The following is a 19,164-nucleotide window of genomic DNA, read 5'->3' on the forward strand; positions in this document are numbered from 1 at the left end:
CACTCGGCTCTTTGTCACAGTGCTGGCTGGCAGCAGGACAGGGTTGTTCCCCCAGGACATGCACGCTGCTCTCCCAGCAGGTGCTTTACAATAGCAGCAGCAGCAGTGTGTGAGCTGGTGGAAGAAGCTGGCTGAGAAGTGTTGGGAAGCAGCAGCAGCTGCAGCCTCTGGTCCTCTGTGATGAAGGGAGCGCAGAGGGATGGGTACCAGGGCTCTGCCCACGCCAGGGACCAGGAGAGGGCTCTCGGTCCTGACCCTCATGCATCTCTCTTGAGCTCAGTCACAGAATCCCAACCTGGTTTGGGTTGGAAGGGAGCTTAAAGCTCCTCCAGCTCCAACCCCAACCCCTTCCACTGGAGCAGCTTGCTCCAAGCCCCTGTGTCCTTGAGCACTGCCAGGGATGGGGCAGCCACAGCTTCTCTGGGCACCCTGTGCCAGCGCCTCAGCACCCTCACAGGGAAGAGCTTCTGCCTAAGAGCTCAGCTCAGTCTCCCCTCGGGCAGGTTCAAGCCATTCCCCTTGGCCTGGCCCTACAGGCCCTTGTCCCAAGCCCCTCTCCAGGTTCCCTGCAGCCCCTTTAGGCACTGGAGCTGCTCTAAGGTCTCCCCTTCAGGAGCTTTCTCTTCACAGTCTTTTATAAAGGTGTTACCACCCTCCTGTATCCCTTGTGCTTCTGCACCCACAGCTCAGGCAGTGCTGCCATGAGCTCTATCTCCCTTTGGACCCGTCTCACCCTTATTTAAGTCCCATTTGCCTCTGGTTGTGAAACCGGTGGAGACACCTCATTCTGCTCATCAAGAGGAGCTGCTCTCCCTGCAGGAATGTGTGCAGCCAGTGCCTCCCACCTCCCTGTGACCTCCCCATCCTCTCCTCCGTGTGCTTCCCTCCCCACCAGCATCCTCAAGCAGCGTGCCAGGCTCCTTCCCCCTTGGTTTGTGCTCACTGCTTTGAAGTGAGACCCAGAACACACAGAGAGCTCATGGGGTGGATGGGATCCAAGCAGCACGGTTGGTATCTGATTTGTATTGTCTGGTGAGTGTTTGCTAAATCCCTGGTGCAGGAGCTACGTTCCAGGGCAGGAGGCGGCTCACACTTAGACAATGCAAACAGCAGGGTTGTCTTTATGAAACAAAGCTCAGTTTCAGTCTGAAACCTGGATGGGGATAACCAGGATGGCAGTAATCCCATGGGATAGCTTATTTTATCACTGGTTTTAATGGCATCAGTACTTGTGGGTGCTAGAGAAGCTTTGCTTAGTGTGGGAAAAGAGAGCATGAAGGTGATGGAGCAGATCCATAAACACCTTGTTGAAAAGGAGTTTAGTTGGAGCAGAGGGCTCTATAGTCTGGTTGTGAAGGGCATGGAGATACATGGTGCAAAGCAAGGTGAGGAACTAAAGGGTGGGAATGGATTAGTGTGTCCCTTCCTCAGGAGTCAGGCTGAAGCCTAATCCCAATTGCATCTGTCCAAAGGATGGTTTGGTGGGGGACGCCCTGGGTAAAATTCTGTGGTTGGTGTGATTTGGTGATGTGGTTCTTGGTGTTAAGATGGAGACCAGGGTCCAGCTCTGGGGCAGCAGCACAAGAGGGACCTGGAGGTGTTGGAGCAAGGCCAGAGGAGGCCATGGGGATGCTGTGAGGGCTGGAGCAGCTCTGCTCTGGAGCCAGGCTGAGAGAGCTGGGCTGGGGCAGCCTGGACAAGAGAAGGCTCCTGAAGGGGAGACCTTAGAGCAGCTCCAGTGCCTAAAGGGGCTGCAGGGAACCTGGAGAGGGGCTTGGGACAAGGGCCTGTAGGGCCAGGCCAAGGGGAATGGCTTGAACCTGCCCGAGGGGAGACTGAGCTGAGCTCTTAGGCAGAAGCTCTTCCCTGTGAGGGTGCTGAGGCGCTGGCACAGGGTGCCCAGAGAAGCTGTGGCTGCCCCATCCCTGGCAGTGCTCAAGGCCACAGGGGCTTGGAGCAAGCTGCTCCAGTGGAAGGGGTTGGAGCTGAATGGGCTTTAAGCTCCCTTCATCCCAACCCATCCTGTGATTCCCTGAGTGCCCTGTACCTGTGTCCCTGGCTGGGCCACTTCTTGGTTGTGTTCTGCTCTTGGAAGTGGCCCTGGGTCTTGGGAGGTTTTTACCATTAGAGGTAGGTGAGGACTTACTGCAGCGATGGCAGAGCAAACCCAATGATGTAAGAAGCTTTTGGTTCCCTTTGTGGTCTTCTAAGGAGCTAATTCTGGAGCAAACCATTGCAGTGCAGCACTGAGAGTAAGCCCTGTGCAGACGCACATCCCAGCTGTGTGAGAAGGAAAAGCCCCGTGACCTGACCCTTCTGCTTGTAAAAGCTCCGTTTTGGTTGCACAAACGTGGTGCTGGCCCTGCCCAAGCGCTGGCACAGGCCCCATCTCGATAAATCCCTCTGCTTTCTTCCACTCAGTCTCCTCTGGAGCCTGTCCAGGCTGGACAGGAGGGACCCTGTTGCCTCCCAGTTAGAAGGGAGGAACGGAGCACCCGACCTGGACGTGGTGTTCCAGGCGATGCTTGGCTGCTTGGGCTTGTGTTCTGGTGCTGTTTGATTATCAATCTTCCTGCCTAAAGGAGTGGTTTGTGCTGAGGAGTTCCAGGAGGGGCAGCTCAGCTCCAAGTCCTCATTGCCCTCTAGGTGTGTATTGAGCCCATGTCTTCGGAACCGGGATGAAAGTGGTCTCTGGAGCAGCTCCTGGATCCCCAGGTATCCCAAGAGCCACTCCAGGAGCACAATCCAATGGTGTTGGTGACCCTGCAGCGAGGTCAGTGTTTGGGGACTGTGTCCCTGGGCTCTTTCCTTGGCAGGAGCAGAACAGCAGTGCCATTGGTCAGGCATCTACCATGAGCCTTATCACATCCCTGTGCCTCTGTGTCTTCGTTGTTCCCCAGTAGAAGAGGTGTCTCCTGTCCCCCAAACCCTGCAGTCTAGGTGCAGTTAGTGGCCTGCAGAGAGGAGTGCACAAGACCAGGATTAGGTCTCCTTATTTCCTGTCTAGTCCTTTAAGTGCAACCCACTGAAGCCTGGTGAAATGGGGTGGCTGAGGTGCTGTGATCAGGTGAGGCTGTGCTGGAAAGCCCTTCCCTGTTCTTCATAGCAGCATCCCTGTATCTCAAGGGGGCTACAAGGATGCTGGGGAGGGACTCTTCATCAGGGACGGGAGTGGCAGGACAAGGGGTGATGAGTTCAGACTGAAACAGGGGAAGTTCAGGTTGGAGATAAGAGGAAGTTCTTTACTTTGAGGGTGCTGAGGCGCTGGCACAGGGTGCCCAGAGAAGCTGTGGCTGCCCCATCCCTGGCAGTGCTCAAGCACACAGGGGCTTGGAGCAAGCTGCTCCAGTGGAAGGGGTTGGGGATGGAGCTGGATGAGCTTTAAGCTCCCTTCAACCCAAACCATTCCATGATTCTATGATTCCAATCTTCCTCCCTCACTGGGCAATGGAGGTGTGAGGGTCACAGAGCTGCTGGTACCTCCAGCATGGGAGATGCCAGCTGAAGTGACCTTCTCTGGTGCCGTTACCCCCTCCAGCACCCTCCAGAGAGGCAGATAAAGGCGTTGTCTTCTGCCTCTGTGGGTCTCCAAACAAACAGGGCAATGTGCCCCCCTGGGCAGGCACCTTGGACCCCGCCAAATGGCGAGGCTTGTGTGGGTGCTGCTGTTCCTGCCATCCTAGTGCATGAATGGACAAGCAGGGCATTGACGGCTGCGGGGACAGGCACAAACGCTCCACTGTGTCCCCTCTCACACCTTCCCCTCCTCCTCCTCGGCCCCAGTGCCCCGAGGACAATGGCTCTATCCATGCCAAGGTTCACAGCTGGCAAGGGCGGAGGGAAGGGCAGGACAGGGGTGGAGAGCTGGATGGAGAAGGGGCTCAGGAGGGTCTGGAGGGATAACGGCTCAGGGAGGGAAGGGATGAGGGGAGATGGAGAGGTTGGACCAGGGAGAAGATGCTGCGAGGTGGCTGGTGGAGAGGACAGAAAGGAGAAGGGAGTAAGAAGAGCTCAGGAGGGTTTGGCAGGGAGGATGATGCTCCCTCATCTCTTGTGCATGGAGCTGCCTGCCTTCTCCTGCAGGGCTCCCTGAGGGATGTGTCCATGCCCTGCTGTGGCACAGCGGGATGATTTCCTGTTGCTCCTCATGCCTCTTCTGTCTTGGGATGTCTCCACCACACACCTTATCCCCCCTGAGGCCTGGGAGATGGAGAGAGAGGGCATTATTACTCCATATAAGCACCTAAAAAGGGTATATATACTGATTTATATCCCCTGCTGCTAGTATGTGAGGGACAGCAACACTGCACACAGGTACAGGGGTGAGGGTGGCTGTGGGCTGGAGCCAGGATGTGTTACATGGGTAAGGACAGTTCCCAGCTTATCCAGAGGCATTTTGTTACGTATATTCTCCTGTGCACATAAGCTGAGGAGTTGTGGGCCTGTATGAGAGCAGGAAGGAGCCTTGCAGGAGACAGGGAGATGCTGCTGTGGATGGTGGTACCCGGTGTGGGCACTGGGCTGCGGGATGGGGATGGTTTGGTTGTACCTGGTTCTGGTGTGGTTCATGGCTCTGTTTCGCCACTCACTGCTCAGCCAGGTTGTTGCTCCAGGGTTTTCCTGGCCCTGGAGACCCTGGAATGGTTTTAAGTCAGGTCCTCATGGATCTCCTTAGCCCTGTGTGGTGTTCTCCCAGGATCTTGTGCCATGGTTGCCAAGGGCTCAACCTTGGCCGTGTTTATGGTGTGACTTTGGAGCTCGGGTTTCTGCTCCAGCAGGAAGGAGGGATGCACAAGCTGTTCCATTGCTTTGGAGGGGTAGGGCTGTCCTTGGTGATGGGACAGGGGTGGGACACAGGGTGGGGGCTGTAGCTCTGCATTGACTGGGACAGATCTACCTTTTGTGATGGGAAACGTGCTGTTTGTGTGAGTGGGAGCAGGTTGTCCTAACGTAACTGAAGCTACTCAGGGATAAGAGTTAGCAGTGAATAACCAGCCAGTGTAGCTCAGCATAGCTCCATCAGCATCAGCTCGAGCCAAGGTGCCCGAAGTTGCATGTATTGACCCCCATGTAGAAGTTTCCCCCACCAGCAGCAGGCTGTCCTGAAGAGGATGAAGGAAGATGATAGAGGAGATGGGGTGAGCCCTTTCTCACCATCCATATTGTGGTTCAGAGAGGGGGCCTGGGGGCCCCTTTGGGTGCCTTGGACAAGCAGGGCTTCACTCTGAGGTGGTCCTGAGAGCACTCGGGGGGAGCTGGGGGAGTGGGTGATGTCCCACTCAGGTTACAGCAGCCCCTGTGCTGGAAGCGACTGGTTATTGTTACGGTCAGGTAATAAAGAGCATTAATTAAGGAGGAATGCTGGGCTGGTAGCCAGGGTGAGGCAGGGGCTGCATCCAGAGGGAATCTTTCCATCCCTCCATACCCTCTGGACAACCCAGGGTTGGGTGCATGGAGGGATGGGAACATCATCCCACTGTCCCTTATGCAAGCAGCATATCCCAGCTGCTGGTGGCAGATGTGCAGCCCAGGTCTCTGGGCACTGCATTGCTATGATTCCTCACTGTATCCCACTCCATGCATGGGAATGGAAGGATGCAATCCCCACCTAAGCAGAGCAGGGATGTCGCGCTGGATGCTCAAGCATCACCCTGCGTGCAGACGGGGTCCTGCTGATGGGGCAGGAGGTCTGAAGCCAAGCGCTGGCCCTGCAGCACCCTGGGCTTAGGCTGTGTTTGGTTAACCAGCCCCAGCACAGATTCCTCCTGCTCGCAGCCAGGCCAGCAGCCAATCTGCCAGGACCAAAGGATAAACAGGGAAGGAAGGAAAAGGGGGGTGCTGAGAAGCAGGAGGCCCCGGGAATGTGCCGATGCGGCAGCCCAGCCCCGTGGTTGCACAACTCCTCACTCACAGCCACAGGAACGTGCTCAGAGCCGTGTGTCAGGGCTCTGCACCTCGCTGTGGGACCAGCACCCGCTCTGGAGTGCTGGAGAGCCATCAGGAGAGGGAATGCAGCATCTTCCCATGTGGAAACAGCACCCACTGTACATCCACTGGGTGTTTTGTTATTGCTTCCCTGTACAGTGGTGGTTTTGTCACCAGGGTGCCCTGTGCCTCAGTTTCCCCCATAAGCATCCTGCTTTAAAGTGCTTCATGCAGGGAAGTCCTTGAGCAGAGAGGTGTGCTTTGCTGGAAGCTGTGGCTGCCCCATCCCTGGCAGTGCTCAAGGCCAGGTTGGACACAGGGGCTTGGAGCACCCTGCTCTAGTGGAAGGTGTCCCTGCCCATGGCAGGGGTTGGAGCTGGATGAGCTTTAAGCTCCCTTCCAACCCAAACCATTCAGTGAACAGTTCCCAAAGCTACAGGCTCTCCATCATTCTCCAGCCACCCTCTGTACCACCAGCACCGCATCCACGACCCTCCTCTCTGCTGTGACTGATGGCTCTGATCCTGCTACAGACATGAGTGAGCTCCCTGCCCTTTGCACCAGGTTTCAGGTGAAGGTTTGCCTGCAGCAGATAATGGATCTGGCCCATCTGTAGGTCAAGGACTTCAAAGCAAAGCTCTGGTGCTGCTCTCACCTGCAGGCTACTCCCTCTCCTGGCTCTGCTGCAGCTTGGGCATTGCTGGCAATGGAGATGTCCTCTTCTTGCTGATGGTGCTTTAATACCCTCAATAGCTCCCTGAAACCCAGAAGTAAACCCCCCCTTCTCTTAACATGGCTTCAGTGCTATGAGGAGGCTCCGGGCTTGGCACAACCTCTTCTCTTCCACCTCATCACTGGTGTTCCACCACCCTTGGCTGATGCTCCCCAGTTGCCCTCATTGTCATCTCCAGGTTCCCACATCTGGTTCGTGTTAGCAGATCCCAGGCTGAAGTTCCTCAGCCCTCTCCCTTCCTCCCACCCCCAGGTGACCCAGGCAGGCTTAGGGGTGATTAGAAGACAAGCAACAGAGCAGGAACAGAGGGGGGAGGGCCTGTTATAAATAGAAATACCATAAACTTCTCAGCCTATCACTCGAGGAACATTCTGGGTTTAATCTCTCAGACCTGTAAATATGACAACTCATGGGGGCCAGACACCGTTAACTCTTCCAGAGCCCATCTCTGATGGGATGCAGGATGCGCTGAAGCACCTGAAAACAGGGAGCCAAGAGGCTGCCAGCAGAGCAGGGAGGAGCCAGGGGGAAGCACCTCTGTTTGGATGTGTTTGGAGCTTTGGGGAAGGCAGAGGAAACCAGTCCAAACATTGGGATTCCTGACATTCTCACACGTACGGGGGCCTCTGCTCGCCAGGAGGCTGCGGTGGAGTTAACAGCGTGTTCTTCAGGCTGGTTGTGGATCCCTTCTATCCTTTTGCAATGGAAGGGTTGGGAAGTGGAGCAGGCAGAGTGGGGTGGCCAAGAGGAGGATGGGGCATAGGGACATGGGAGGTTTGGGAGATGCTTTGGTGCATGAAGGAGGTAGGAAATAGAAGGTTGGCCTGGAAGAGTCTCCATGTCAGTACAGGGAGGTCAGTGTGTGAGAAGGGGCTGAACTACTTGGTCCCTGCCTTGGGATGTTAATTGTGCGCAAGAACATTGGAGCATCTCTATGGGTACCTACAGCACCTCTCCCAGCTTGCTGCTGATGGGATGGAAGGCAGAATGCCTCCTGCTGAGCTTTAGGGACAGCAAAGAGGTTATGGGTGACAAGAGCCTTTGGGTCCTCTTTGGGCAGGCACTGGTGCAGAGGTAAGGCTGGAAATGAGATGCTGTGTGTGGGTCGCTGCTGTTCTTCCCATAGGAAGACTAAGACCAGCAGCACTGGGCTCCTCCATCTCTCACTGGGGTGAGATGTGGGGTCTGGCTGTGAGTGTTGAACTCCTCAGGGTGGCTTCCTGCTTCCTCCTAATCCCTGCTTTGGAGGGGGAGGGAGCGTTGTTCCTGTCGTTGGGAGCTCGTGACTCTATGGAGAAGTATTAGCCTGTAATTAATCACCTAAAGCTGGCTTTAGGTAAGAGCCCGGCTTGCATGGGAGCTATGGGTGGTGGGACATTCCTCATGCAGCAGGTCCCACTGCCCTCACACCCCTGTTTCACCCCATCCGGCACATGGAAAGTCCTTGCTTTCTAATGGGAAAGCCCTATCCCATCCCATACATGCAGCCAGACCCCACCATGGTTGTTATCACATCTCAGCTCTGCAGCAGCACAACCGACCCACCGCTCACGTCATGGTGCTTATCTCACCCTTTGTCTGGGTCTCACCTGAGGGCTCCTGAAGGTGACTTTTAAGACAAGGTAGCATAGAAATAGGAGAGCCCAGCACAACGCTGTCTACTGGGGGCCTCCTGTCCTTTGTGGATAGGTCCTGGGCTCCTCTTCTACCATGGAGGAGCTCCTGGCGTTTGAAGGTGTGAAGGAAACTGAGGTCCGGCTTTTCTTGCACGGGTTCAGTAGCTTGTGGAAAGGCAGCAGAATTGGTGAAGTTCCTTCTTTGGCTTCTCTGAACCTGGGTCCCAACCCTGGAGCTTGGGAGAAGACAAGTTTTCTTATAGGTTATGGGGGCTACAAGGATGCTGGGGAGGGACTCTTCATCAGGGACTGCAGCAATAGGACAAGGGGTGATGGGTTCAGGCTGAAACAGGGGGGATCCAGGTTGGATGTAAGGAAGGAATTCTTCCCCATGAGGGTGCTGAGGCGCTGGCACAGGGTGCCCAGAGAAGCTGTGGTTGCCCCATCCCTGGCAGTGTTCAAGGACACAGGGGCTTGGAGCACCCTGCTCCAGTGGAAGGGGTTGGGGTTGGAGCTGGAGGAGCTTTAAGGTCTCTTCTAACCCAAACCATTCCATGATTCTATGGAGCAGGACAACAGGAATAGTTGCTACCACCCCACTGCAACTTCAGGGGAGGATGTGGCTGTCACAAAGGAGTACCCCTGTGCTGACCTGTGGTGCTGGCACAGCTTGGGACCTCATAGGCTCTGCCTACCTTATCCTCTTCTCACCACAGTGCTACCCTAGCAGCAGCATCACATATCCCTGCTCCGCATCATAGAATGGTTTAGATTGGAAACGACCTTAAGATCATCCAGTTCTAACCCCCTGCCATGGGCAGGGACACCTTCCACTATACATCCTCCCATAGCAAGAGCTTACATTGGAGAGCATCCCCACCTTCTCCTCCACGTCCCTGGGCTCTGTTGTGGAGGCATGTGGTGCACAAAGGGTTAGGTGCCTCGCAAGCAAACAGCTACCCAGGTTTTCCCCCCTCTAGCCAGGGTTTCTAAGGCAGAGATCCCTCCGTCCACACACACACCCTGTCCGTTGGCAGAATTCCTAGCTGGATTTATTTCTGCCCATTTGCTTGTCTTGGTATGAAAGGGATTTGCAAAGGGGAAAGCTGCCATTGGCCAGGGCTGGGATGAAACCCCCCAGCCGGGGCTTTGTGGTTCAGCGGCTGACCTTTCCCAATGCATGGTCCACGGCGGGGGGAGCTGGGGGTCAGGGTCTTCTCCTGGGCACGGGATGTGCTTTAACGTGGTGCTATGGGGTCTTGGAGGAAGGGGCTGTCTCCGTTATCTGCGCTGGGGGGGGCTGGACCTTCTCTTCCACCCTCTTGGCAGTGGTTTTGGCACCGGCCCCAGCGGGCTGCAGCCTCCCACTTGAGAGCCACAGATAAAGAAAGCACTTTCTGTCAACAAACCCCAGAACAGGGGAGGGAGGAGGAATCCTGCAGGAGAAAGGAGAGGGAAGGCCATTGCTTGCCCATGGAGGAGAGGAGAGGATGGAAATGAGGGGTCCTGCGGGGTCGGGACTTCATCCAGAGCTGCTATGGGAGCAGCGGTGGAGAAATCCCAGCCCAAAGATCCAAAGGGATGGAAACCAGCTTTCCCAGCGCCCCCAGAGCCTCCGCAGGGATTGTGCTCTCTTTTGGCCTGCTAAAGGGAGCCCTTCCATCAATCCCAGTGAGGCCAGCGGGTCTTGCAGCTTCGCTGACAAAGCTGTTGTGGTGGTTGGGCAAGACCTGGCTCTCGTGCTCTGTGAGGCCATGTGTCTTGCATAGCTGAGCCCTGACCCCAAGATCTCCCTTCTCCCACGTGTCCTGAGCCTGGTCCTGGGAAGCCCGTGTGTCCCTCAGCCAGAGCAGTGCTTGCAAATGGCTGTAGAAAAGCCCCACTTGTGACCAGCATCCCAGGTAGTGTCACCACCTTGGCTTGTCCCAAGCGCTCCATTCCCTGTCTGGTCTCACACTGGGATGCGGAGGGTATGGAGAGATGACAGTCCTCAAACTGATGTTCTTGGATGAGTTCTGCAAAGCTCTGGTGGTGGTTCTGAAGCAAGGATCTTCTGTGTCCTTCTCATGGCTCATGCTTCCACCTCCTCTCCCTTTGCAGGCCATGACATTAATGGAGCTCTGGAACCATCCAACATCGACACCAGCATCCTGGAAGAGTACATCAGCAAGGAGGACTCACCAGATATGTAAGTTCTTCACTTGTCCCACAGTAGGAACTCTGTTCTCTGTTGTTTTCTGTGTGTGATGCTGAGCATTGTCCAGCCCTGCAATTCGAGGAATCACTGAGCAGCTCTGTTCCTCCTGGAATCCTCCTTCATTGTTCTTTGCTCTCATTTCCACTTCTCTTCCTGGCTTCTTGCCTTTGAATGTCCTCAGTCTCTTCTGGTCCTTCTCCTTCCCCTCCTTGAGGGTACCACAAAAGGCTTTTCCTTATTTTGAGCAATGGGAAGGCAAGAACTAGGAGCTCGTTGGGAAGTGTGGAGCTCCATGTGGAGCAGGGATGTGTGCCAACATCAAGGCCAGGTTGGACACAGGGGCTTGGAGCAAGCTGCTCTAGTGGAAGGTGTCCCTGCCTGTGGCAGGAGGCTGGAACTGGATGAGCTTTAAGGTCCCTTCCAACCCAAACCATTCTATGATTGGCAAAGAGGTGGGAACACATCTGGAGGGCCACCAAGGACACCTGGGCTGCAGGGGGGAGCAGGATCTTTGGGGCTCATGTGACAAAGCACCTGCCCTGCATGGTGAGCAGGTCCTGCTGTCTCCTGCTGTCTCTGGCCTTTAACACCTCCCTGGGTAGCATCAGTCCCCCCAGCCCAGGTGAATGACCTGCCTCCCTGTACGCTCCTGCTGGTGCCACCACAGCGCTGCCTGCTTTTAGGTGTCCCACAGCAGCATGAGAAGCTCCATCCCCATTGCTGCATGGCTGGGCAGGGGTGGGCTGAGCAGCAAGTGCCATCTACCTGTCCCTCTGCTGAGGTTGTCCCCTTCTCTCCCTCAGCTGCTTCCCTGACATCCCTGCTTCAGCCAGCTATGCACACCCCCAGCCCTCCAGCTCAACCACCATCAACGCGCCTCTTCCCAGCTCCATCGCCAATGTGACCAACCCCACTTCCAGTGGGTCCCTCCACCTTCCACCCCCGGGCAGCCAGATCCCAATGCGGCATGGTCCTCTTCTGGCCAACCCTTGTGGACCGGCCTACGGTGCTCACCTCAACTGCAATAACAACAATGGCATGGTGGTCCCCAAGGGTTACCTTGGTGGCCACTGCCTAAACAACGTGGTCCCTCCAATCAAATCAGAGCCTAAGGCTTCCTACGCACCTGGGTAAGTGGGGTTGGGATGGTAGAACAAGGGCAATTGGTGGGACAAGTGCTACTCCAGGCTGGTGGGGCCTGGAGGGTTGGTGGTGGTTGGTCCCATTGCTACAGCATCAGTCCTGGCTTCACAGATCGATGCTTTATGGCAAGGGTAGGTCCTGAAAGGTTGTTTGGTGGATCCTGTCTGTATGCATTGAGTTAGAGAGGATCAGTGGTGATGTCAGTGCTGCACATCTGCAAGCGTGTGATGGGAGAACGTTTTAGCATTATAAGGGTTTTAAGAAGGAAGAGACACGGGACAAGACAAAATTCGGTCTCCAGGATGTTGCCATGACCATCCATAGGGAAGATGTGAACTGAAATGGGAAGAGAGATGCACCTCTCATGGCCTGATGTTGTAGATACTCCTCTCAAGAGAAGAAGAAGGTGGCATCTGAGCTGGATTTGTACTCCTTTGCAATGAGTTCTGAATGCACACCTAGTGGAGGGGAAGAGGATGACTGGGATTTAGCATAGCTGGACAATCAATCTGGGAGAAAACATGTGCTTCCTGCTCTCTGGAATGGCCTTGCGTGGAACAGGAAGGAAGGGAATGACCCTGGGAGGCTGGGAAAGCCCAGCAGCAAGGCCCAGCATCATCTGGAGTGGCCAAAGGGGCCAGACAGAGACCATGTCAGTAGAGACAGGTCAGGCAGGCATGGCTTGGTGAAAGGGTATGGACCTGCAGTGGTGTCTGGGATAGGAGCTAGAAGGCATAAAGCTTGGAGACCCAAAGGGACCCATGGTCCGTGGTGTTCTCCTCCAGCCATAGGGATGTGAAGCAAGAAGATGGTTGAAGCTGGACAGATGAAAATCCAAGTGTTCAGCAGCATGTTCATCAACAGGAGGCCTTGGTCACACCATGAGGAGCTGTGCCATGGTCCAAGCTGCCTCTGTAGCACAGGTGATGGGTGGCCCTGATGTGCTCTCTGCACAGCCCATGTCTGTGCCTTCTCCAGTGGAGATGGTGGATGTAAGGACCAAGGAGTGCTCATCCCTGCAAGCCCCTGCCTGGCTCTTCTCCCTCTGCCTTGTGCCCTCTAGTGTTGCCAGCAAGTACAACGGGGTGATCCCCAGGTTTGGAAGCCTCCATCCAGCGCACCAAGGATTCAGCAGCATCATTGGGATGACTTTGGGCCTTTGGATGAACATGGATGGATCTTCCAGAAAGAGACAAGCTCAACAAAACCTGCTCTTGTTTTATTCCCAAACTGGGGAATTCTCCCTTGCTGTGTTCCCAGAGGCCGCTCAGGGTAAACCGTGCCCATGTCATGGCTCTTTCTTCTGCGTGTATCTGGCATTCTTCGGGATGTGGAGACCATAGCTTCCTATTAGAGGTGGAAACCTTGGTTTGGATGTACATGAACTGAGTCAGCTCTAATGGCAACGTTTCCTCAGCATCCCAGAATGATTCTTCCCTGTTGTATTAGGCTTTTCCTGGAGGAATGATGTCTCACATGTTGGATACCAACAAACCCTTCCCTTGGACTGAGCACATCCACACTACCTCCGTGTGTGAACCCTGCAGTGTCCACCTCTCTGCTGCAAGACCTTTTCCAGCCCCCAGAGCAACCCGAGTTGTCCCAGAACCTTTTGTTATTGGCCAGAACTTGGCTTTGCAGGGCACAAATCCTGATAAATCCATAGGAAATACAGCCTGAAGTCATGGCCAGCACAGCAAGGAGCCTGGAGATAAGGATGGAGATAGATGCTCCAGACCAAGGGGAAGAGGGGAGTGGTGGGAAGGTGCTGTAAGTGAAGGTGGAGGATGAGGGAACTATGGTGAGGGCTTTTTGGGGTTACCATGCCTCATCCCTCTCCAACTACTACTGTGGTTGGAGGCCAACCCCAACTATCACTTACCATGAGCCTGTTTACTGGGTCTTGGGCTCCTCTGATGTAGAAAGGTCCTGGTGGGAGCAATGTTTGAGGTGTGTGTGATGCTCTGCCCATTCCTTCCCATAGCCCCAAGCACCTCCTTGCTTTTGGCCAGCTTCCCTCCAAGAAGCACTGGTTTCTCTGGGGTTATTCTGCAGCCACAAAGCTGATGTTTAAGACAGGAAAAGGATCCCTGTTGAAAATCCAGTTGTGATGAGGACTGAGGGGTCAGGAGATGGGGAGGGAAACAGTGTTTGTTTTAGATGGAGCACCTTTGCCTTGAGGTTCTGGGCTGTTGGAATCTGCTGGGGCTTTGCTCAGGTGATGGAGAGGGTGTGAATGGGATGAGAAGAAAGGTCCCTGTCAGAGATCTCCACCATATCGTGAATGCTAAGGTGAAGTGAGCCTTCTAAAGCATGGATCAAGGATGCTCCAGCCACCAGAGCCACCATCTCCCTGCCCATCTCTGCTGCAGTTAGGCTTCAGTGACCATGGCTTGGTCTAGGTGGGAGTAGGACTTCAGCTCTTTCCATCCACTTCATCTCCAAACTGTTGCTAGAGAAGAAGCAGGGTCTGAAACAGGCACAGCCTTTACTTGTACACCAGGGAGGTGGAAATGTTACCCTGGCCTGAAGATGTGTGAGGCCCAAGCTTCTGCTGCAGTGGGTGTGTGTTGAGGAGGAGCTCTGAAAAGGGACATTGGTTCAAACGAATCTCCAAGGAAAAATGGCTTTGGAAGTGGCTGAAGAGCCCAAGTACCTGGAATCTGTGCTGGCTTGAGGTGGAATAAGGAAGGATGCAGCAGTTAACCAGCTCCCTGCGGTGCATTGGTGCTGCCACCACAAACAGGTTGCCCTAGGAAGCGGTGGATGCTCCATCCCTGGAGATACCAAGGCCAAGCTGGATGTCCTTCTGGGCAACCTGAGGTAGTTCAAGATGTCCCTGCTTGTTGCAGGGGGATTGGACTAGATGAGCTTTGAAGGTCCCTTCCAACCCATTCGATGATTCTATACAATGGGGCTGGTCCTCAGTCCCCAAGCCATGGGCTTGTGCTGGAGAAGGATTGGGCCATCACAGCCCAATCCTGCTCCTGGTGATAACGGAGTCAGAGTGTTAAGCCAGCAGCTGTGGTGGTGCTCAGGTTTATACAGGTCACAAGGCAGGATCCATCCCATGGGCTTCCCAGCATCAGATCCCAGCTCCTTCCGCAGGTCCCCTTCTCCCCCCATCTTGGGAATGGATAGATTCCTGTTTGGCTTCTTCCACTGGAGGTCTCATTGGCAGGTCAATGAGGGCCAGGGAGTCACTGTGGGGTGGCAGCGACGGCCACCGGGACACACTTGGCGTGATGGGAATCTGCTGTGGGAGCAGCTGGGAATTCCACCCGGAGCCTGGAGGGTGCTTTGGTAGAAGTGGCCCTCTCAGTTGTGCTGGAAGCTGCTTTCAAATGACTTTCCCCTTCTCTTTCCCCATTGCTCTGCAGCACTTTGCCTGACTCTCCCCCGGATTCTGGATCAGAAGCTTACTCCCCTCAGCAGGTGAATGGTAAGTGCTTCAAAGAGAGAGTAAAGGGAGGGGGGGGGAAGGAAATCCAAACCCCAATCCCAACATCCTCCCCCTCTTTGTTCTGGGAAAGTGGTTGGCTCTGCAACCTTTATCAGACGGGAGAAAACAGGCGGCTGCAGTACGTGGGGAGATTATCAGTTAGTAAATATCCCTCCACTTTCCCTATTGTTCTGCTCCTGGGCTTTGCCAGGGAACGAGGGAAGGAACGGGAGAGCAGGAGGCAAGGTGGGAACAGCTTGGTCCCGGGCAGGGTGGGATGTGGAGCCCACAAACCTCCTTGTCCTGCCTTATCCCTGCACCTCGGGGGAGCCAAAGGGAAGGAATGTGAGCGCGTCCCTGACATGGAGCCCGGCTCCAGGAGGCAGGAATGAACCCGCCGTTGAGCTGTAAGTTCCTTCCCAGCCTTTCCCTCCCGTCCAATGGGACCAGTGTGATCCGGGGGGGGTGGTGGTGGTGTATGTCTTCTGCTCCCAATGCAAAGGGCACAGGGAGCCCAAAGTCATTGCCAGGCTCTCCTTTGGGAAGCCACTGAGTGCTGTTTGGTCCCTGTGGTGACCTTCAGTGCTCTTTGATGGAAGGAAGGTTGCTTTGGTCTCCCTTCCCCCTCGGCGGCAGCACCCTCTTCCCCATTCCCCAGCAGGAGCAGCGCCCGCTCTCCTGGGTTTTGATGGAAGAGGTCAAGAGTTCTGTTTATCTTGCTAAAAAAAATCCCTGGAATTCCTCCTGGCCCTTCCTTAAATATAACAAAGAGGCCGGGTTGCTCTCCACAGGGAGAGCGGCTCCGATGGGGAGGAGAGGAGGCTGCGGAGAGCACCCACAAAGCAGCTCCTTCCTCAGGAGGGAAGGGTTGGTTTCCCAGACCTGTTTTTTCCCCTGGAGCTGGGAAGCACAGAGCATGGGTCCTGCGTTCGGTAAATGCATCCCAGTCTTGGTTAGGAGCCTGTGGAAATGGTGATGTGAAATGGTGATGCGCTGCGGTGGTGTGGAGATGGACGCTGTGAAGATGCAGTGTCTGCTCTGAGGATAGATGTGTTCTCAGACACTCATGCATGGGCTGTCCTTTGGGGGCTGCAGCTTGTACCTGAGCCACCAATTGACTCTGCTGACCATGCTCAGCATCAGAACGTTCACTTAAGGCACTGTAAAGATGCATTTCTTGCAGTGTTCCTCAGGGGAGGACACGAGGCTCCTCTCCCAGCCCTGACACCACTGTCCTTCTATGGAGGCTGGGTCTCCAAGGGTTGCTCTGATGCTATGGGGTCTGTATCCATCACTGGGATGGGCAGTGCCAAAGCTGCCTGGCTGGCTGTGTTATTGAGCAGTGCTAGTCTTTGCTCCAAGGTGGGAGTGGAGTGTTTGTCAGGAGCTGGGGAAGGGGGGATGTTGTTCCCCATCACTTCTCACCAGCTGGAAAGCAGAGGAATACTCTATCCCGGGAGTGTCACCTCTCAGCCTTGGTCCTCATCTCCACCCTCCTTGGGATGGAGACCTCCCCTCCTCCTTGGAGCCCTAGTGCTGGTCCCTGGGACAGCTCCAGAAGGCAGAGGAACCCATTCCGTGTGTGCTGATGAAGGGCTCTGAGGGAGCTTGGCAGGGAGCAGAATGGGTGGAAGCAGCCCTGTCCCAGCTCAGTGACATTAATACAGGTCACTTCTCCAGCCCTTACAACAGGAGGAGTTTATACTGGTTCCTGGTCAAGTGCTTTGGCCTCAGTCAACCAGTTGTTGTTCTGAGGACAAAGTCCATCCAGACCAGTGCCTGGGTCAGGGCCGGTTGGTGGCACCTCCTTAGGGATGCAGCCTGGCACAGACCCAGTAGGTATCTCCTGTGTTATCCCCCTCCATGTCTCTGTAACAGCTACGACCAGTCCCTGGGTGTGCTGGTCCTCCAGCCCTTAGGTAGAGGCTGTGGAAACAGATGGGCTTTGTCCTGCTGAAGAGAAGGTGGCAGAAGGTTTGTTCTGTGGGGCTGGGGACCAGGTTGTGTGTTTCCCACAGCAGAAAACCCAGCAGAGAGCTCCTGGTCAGAGCCTGGGGCTGCACTTTTGTCACTCCAGTTCCTCTTAGGAGATGGGCTTCCATCAGGTTTTGACCCAACCTGAATGTGTTCTGCGGCACAGATGTGATACGCTGGGTTCTGGGGAGGTCTCAGGAGGGTAACTGGGTTTACTGGTCTTTGTGCTGTTTTAAAGGGTCCGTGCTGTCATGGACTCCTTACCAAGCTCAAGCTTTGGAAGTGGTGTTGGAATCTTCCCTTTGAGGGTGCTGGGAAGCGGGGGCTGCCCCATCCCTGCCAGTGCTCAAGGACACAGGGGCTTGGAGCAAGCTGCTCCAGTGGAAGGGGTTGGGGTTGGAGCTGGAGGAGCTTTGAGGTCCCTTCCAACACAAACCACTTGGATTCTATTCCATGATTCTATGACTATAGAGACCAGGCAACACCCCAAGCTGGGACCCCAAGCTCTGAGCTGAGTAGTGCTGAGTGGGATGAAGCCCACCTTTGGCTTCTCAAGGCTCTGTCAGTGGGTGATGGTCTGGTTTCTTGGCAGAGTGCTGTGGTCCACAGCTACAAGGAGCTCTGGCATCATGAAATGGGGTGTCTTTGCCATGCCCAGGAGCTCTAAAATCAGGCCAGGTTCGGGTGCTTTCTCTGCAGCTCTGCATTTCCAGGCACAGGCTTCAGATGCTGTTCCTGACTCTTGGATCATTTGCCCCCCATTGTGCTTTAATGGTCCATGTAGTTCTTTGGTGCTATAGGAATATCATGGTTGATGGCTTTTCTGTTAGAAGGGAAATACAAAGCTTATAGAAAAGCTCCCTGGGAGTTCCTAAAGATGCTTCCACTGCATCCACATGATACCTGAGGTTAGCAAACACCAGGAGTATCTGTGGGCATCTTCCCTGTCCTTCAGCCCGAGGACCTGATTACACTTGGAGTTTTGGTCCTTTGGGCTTCAAGATACTGGGCCCTGCCTGCTTCCTTATGCTGGATCCCTCCAGTCTCACCTCTCCTCAGAGGATGTATGGTGCAGCTGGTTTCATAGTGTTGATGTCCCTGTATCAGCCGGCAGGACCCTGCTGTGTCCTTGCACTGTAGATACCACTTGGACACAGCCTGTGTCTGCAGTTGACAGCCAGGGCTGCTGACTTGAGAAGGGAATCCCTGCAGGGCAGATGGGGTAGGTAAGGAGACAGCCGTGCTGAGGGTAGGTGGAAGAGCAGCGAGGTATGGATTCGTGAGCATCATGGGATGGTTTGGGTTTAAGGGATCATAAAGCTCACCCAATTTCTCCCCCAGGCCCCAGGCAGGGACACCTTCCATTAGACCAGGTTGCTCCAAGCCGCATCCAACCTGGCTCTGAAGATAACCAGGATGGTTCAGGAGCAGAGGGGTGCTGTGTCCGTGCTGGACCTGGCTTTAAGACCCAGTGCACGTCCCTACCTGCTGCTCTAACACCTCTGACTCCTTCTCTCTTTCAAGATCCTCACCTCCTCCGGACCATGACCCCCGAGAACATGTGCCACATGACTCCCCCTTCTCGCCTGGAGCATCCTCCTCCTCCTCCCCCTCCACCACCACCACCCCCCCATCTCCCAGGTCCTCCTCCTCCTCCTCCTCACCCGCACCAGCAGCAGCACACCCCGCACTACCCCAGCCTGCAGCGGGACATGTACATGAAGGCTGAGCCCCTGCTGCCACCATATGGCATCGGGCAGGGGATGGCCCCTGCTGACCTCCACCATGCCCAGCAGTCGCAGATGCTGCACCAGCTTCTCCAGCAACACGGAGCAGAGTAAGGACTCGGGGCACTGGGGCTTTGCAGAGCTATTGGTGGGCTTTGGGGAAGGGGGAGGATGAGGGAGGCTTGGGGATGCATGAGCAGAATGGCTGGGTTTAACTCCCAAGTTAAGGAGCTTGCCCTGGTTCTGTGGGAGGCACTGATGTGGAGATGACCTCAAGTGTGGGGCATGGCCACGGCTTGGAGGTGGGTGGTGGGGACAAGAGGAAAGCAAAGATGTGGCTCAGAGCATGGCTGGCACCGAGCTTGAGCGTTGGCAGAGCCACTGAGCTTGGGACTAGGGCTGTAAGA

The 19,164-nt window shown here is 55.2% G+C and overlaps 1 protein-coding gene across 2 annotated transcripts in view; it reads left to right on the plus strand.

Moving 5' to 3' along the window:
• MYRF (myelin regulatory factor) overlaps positions 1–19,164 on the plus strand; it is a 59,632-nt gene that overhangs the window by 14,635 nt on the left and 25,833 nt on the right. For both annotated transcript variants that reach the window (XM_061374951.1, XM_061374961.1), the window contains exons 2-5: positions 10,375–10,462; positions 11,275–11,601; positions 14,995–15,056; positions 18,555–18,867. In XM_061374951.1, coding sequence (XP_061230935.1) covers positions 10,375–10,462; positions 11,275–11,601; positions 14,995–15,056; positions 18,555–18,867 — 790 coding nt within the window. The remainder of the gene's footprint in view (positions 1–10,374; positions 10,463–11,274; positions 11,602–14,994; positions 15,057–18,554; positions 18,868–19,164) is intronic.

The sequence above is a fragment of the Neopsephotus bourkii genome, unplaced genomic scaffold (genome assembly GCF_033783945.1).
Source record: "Neopsephotus bourkii isolate Nb327-2 ecotype Australia unplaced genomic scaffold, CSIRO-AGI_Nbou_v1 NB_177, whole genome shotgun sequence".
Lineage (NCBI taxonomy): Eukaryota > Metazoa > Chordata > Aves > Psittaciformes > Psittacidae > Neopsephotus > Neopsephotus bourkii.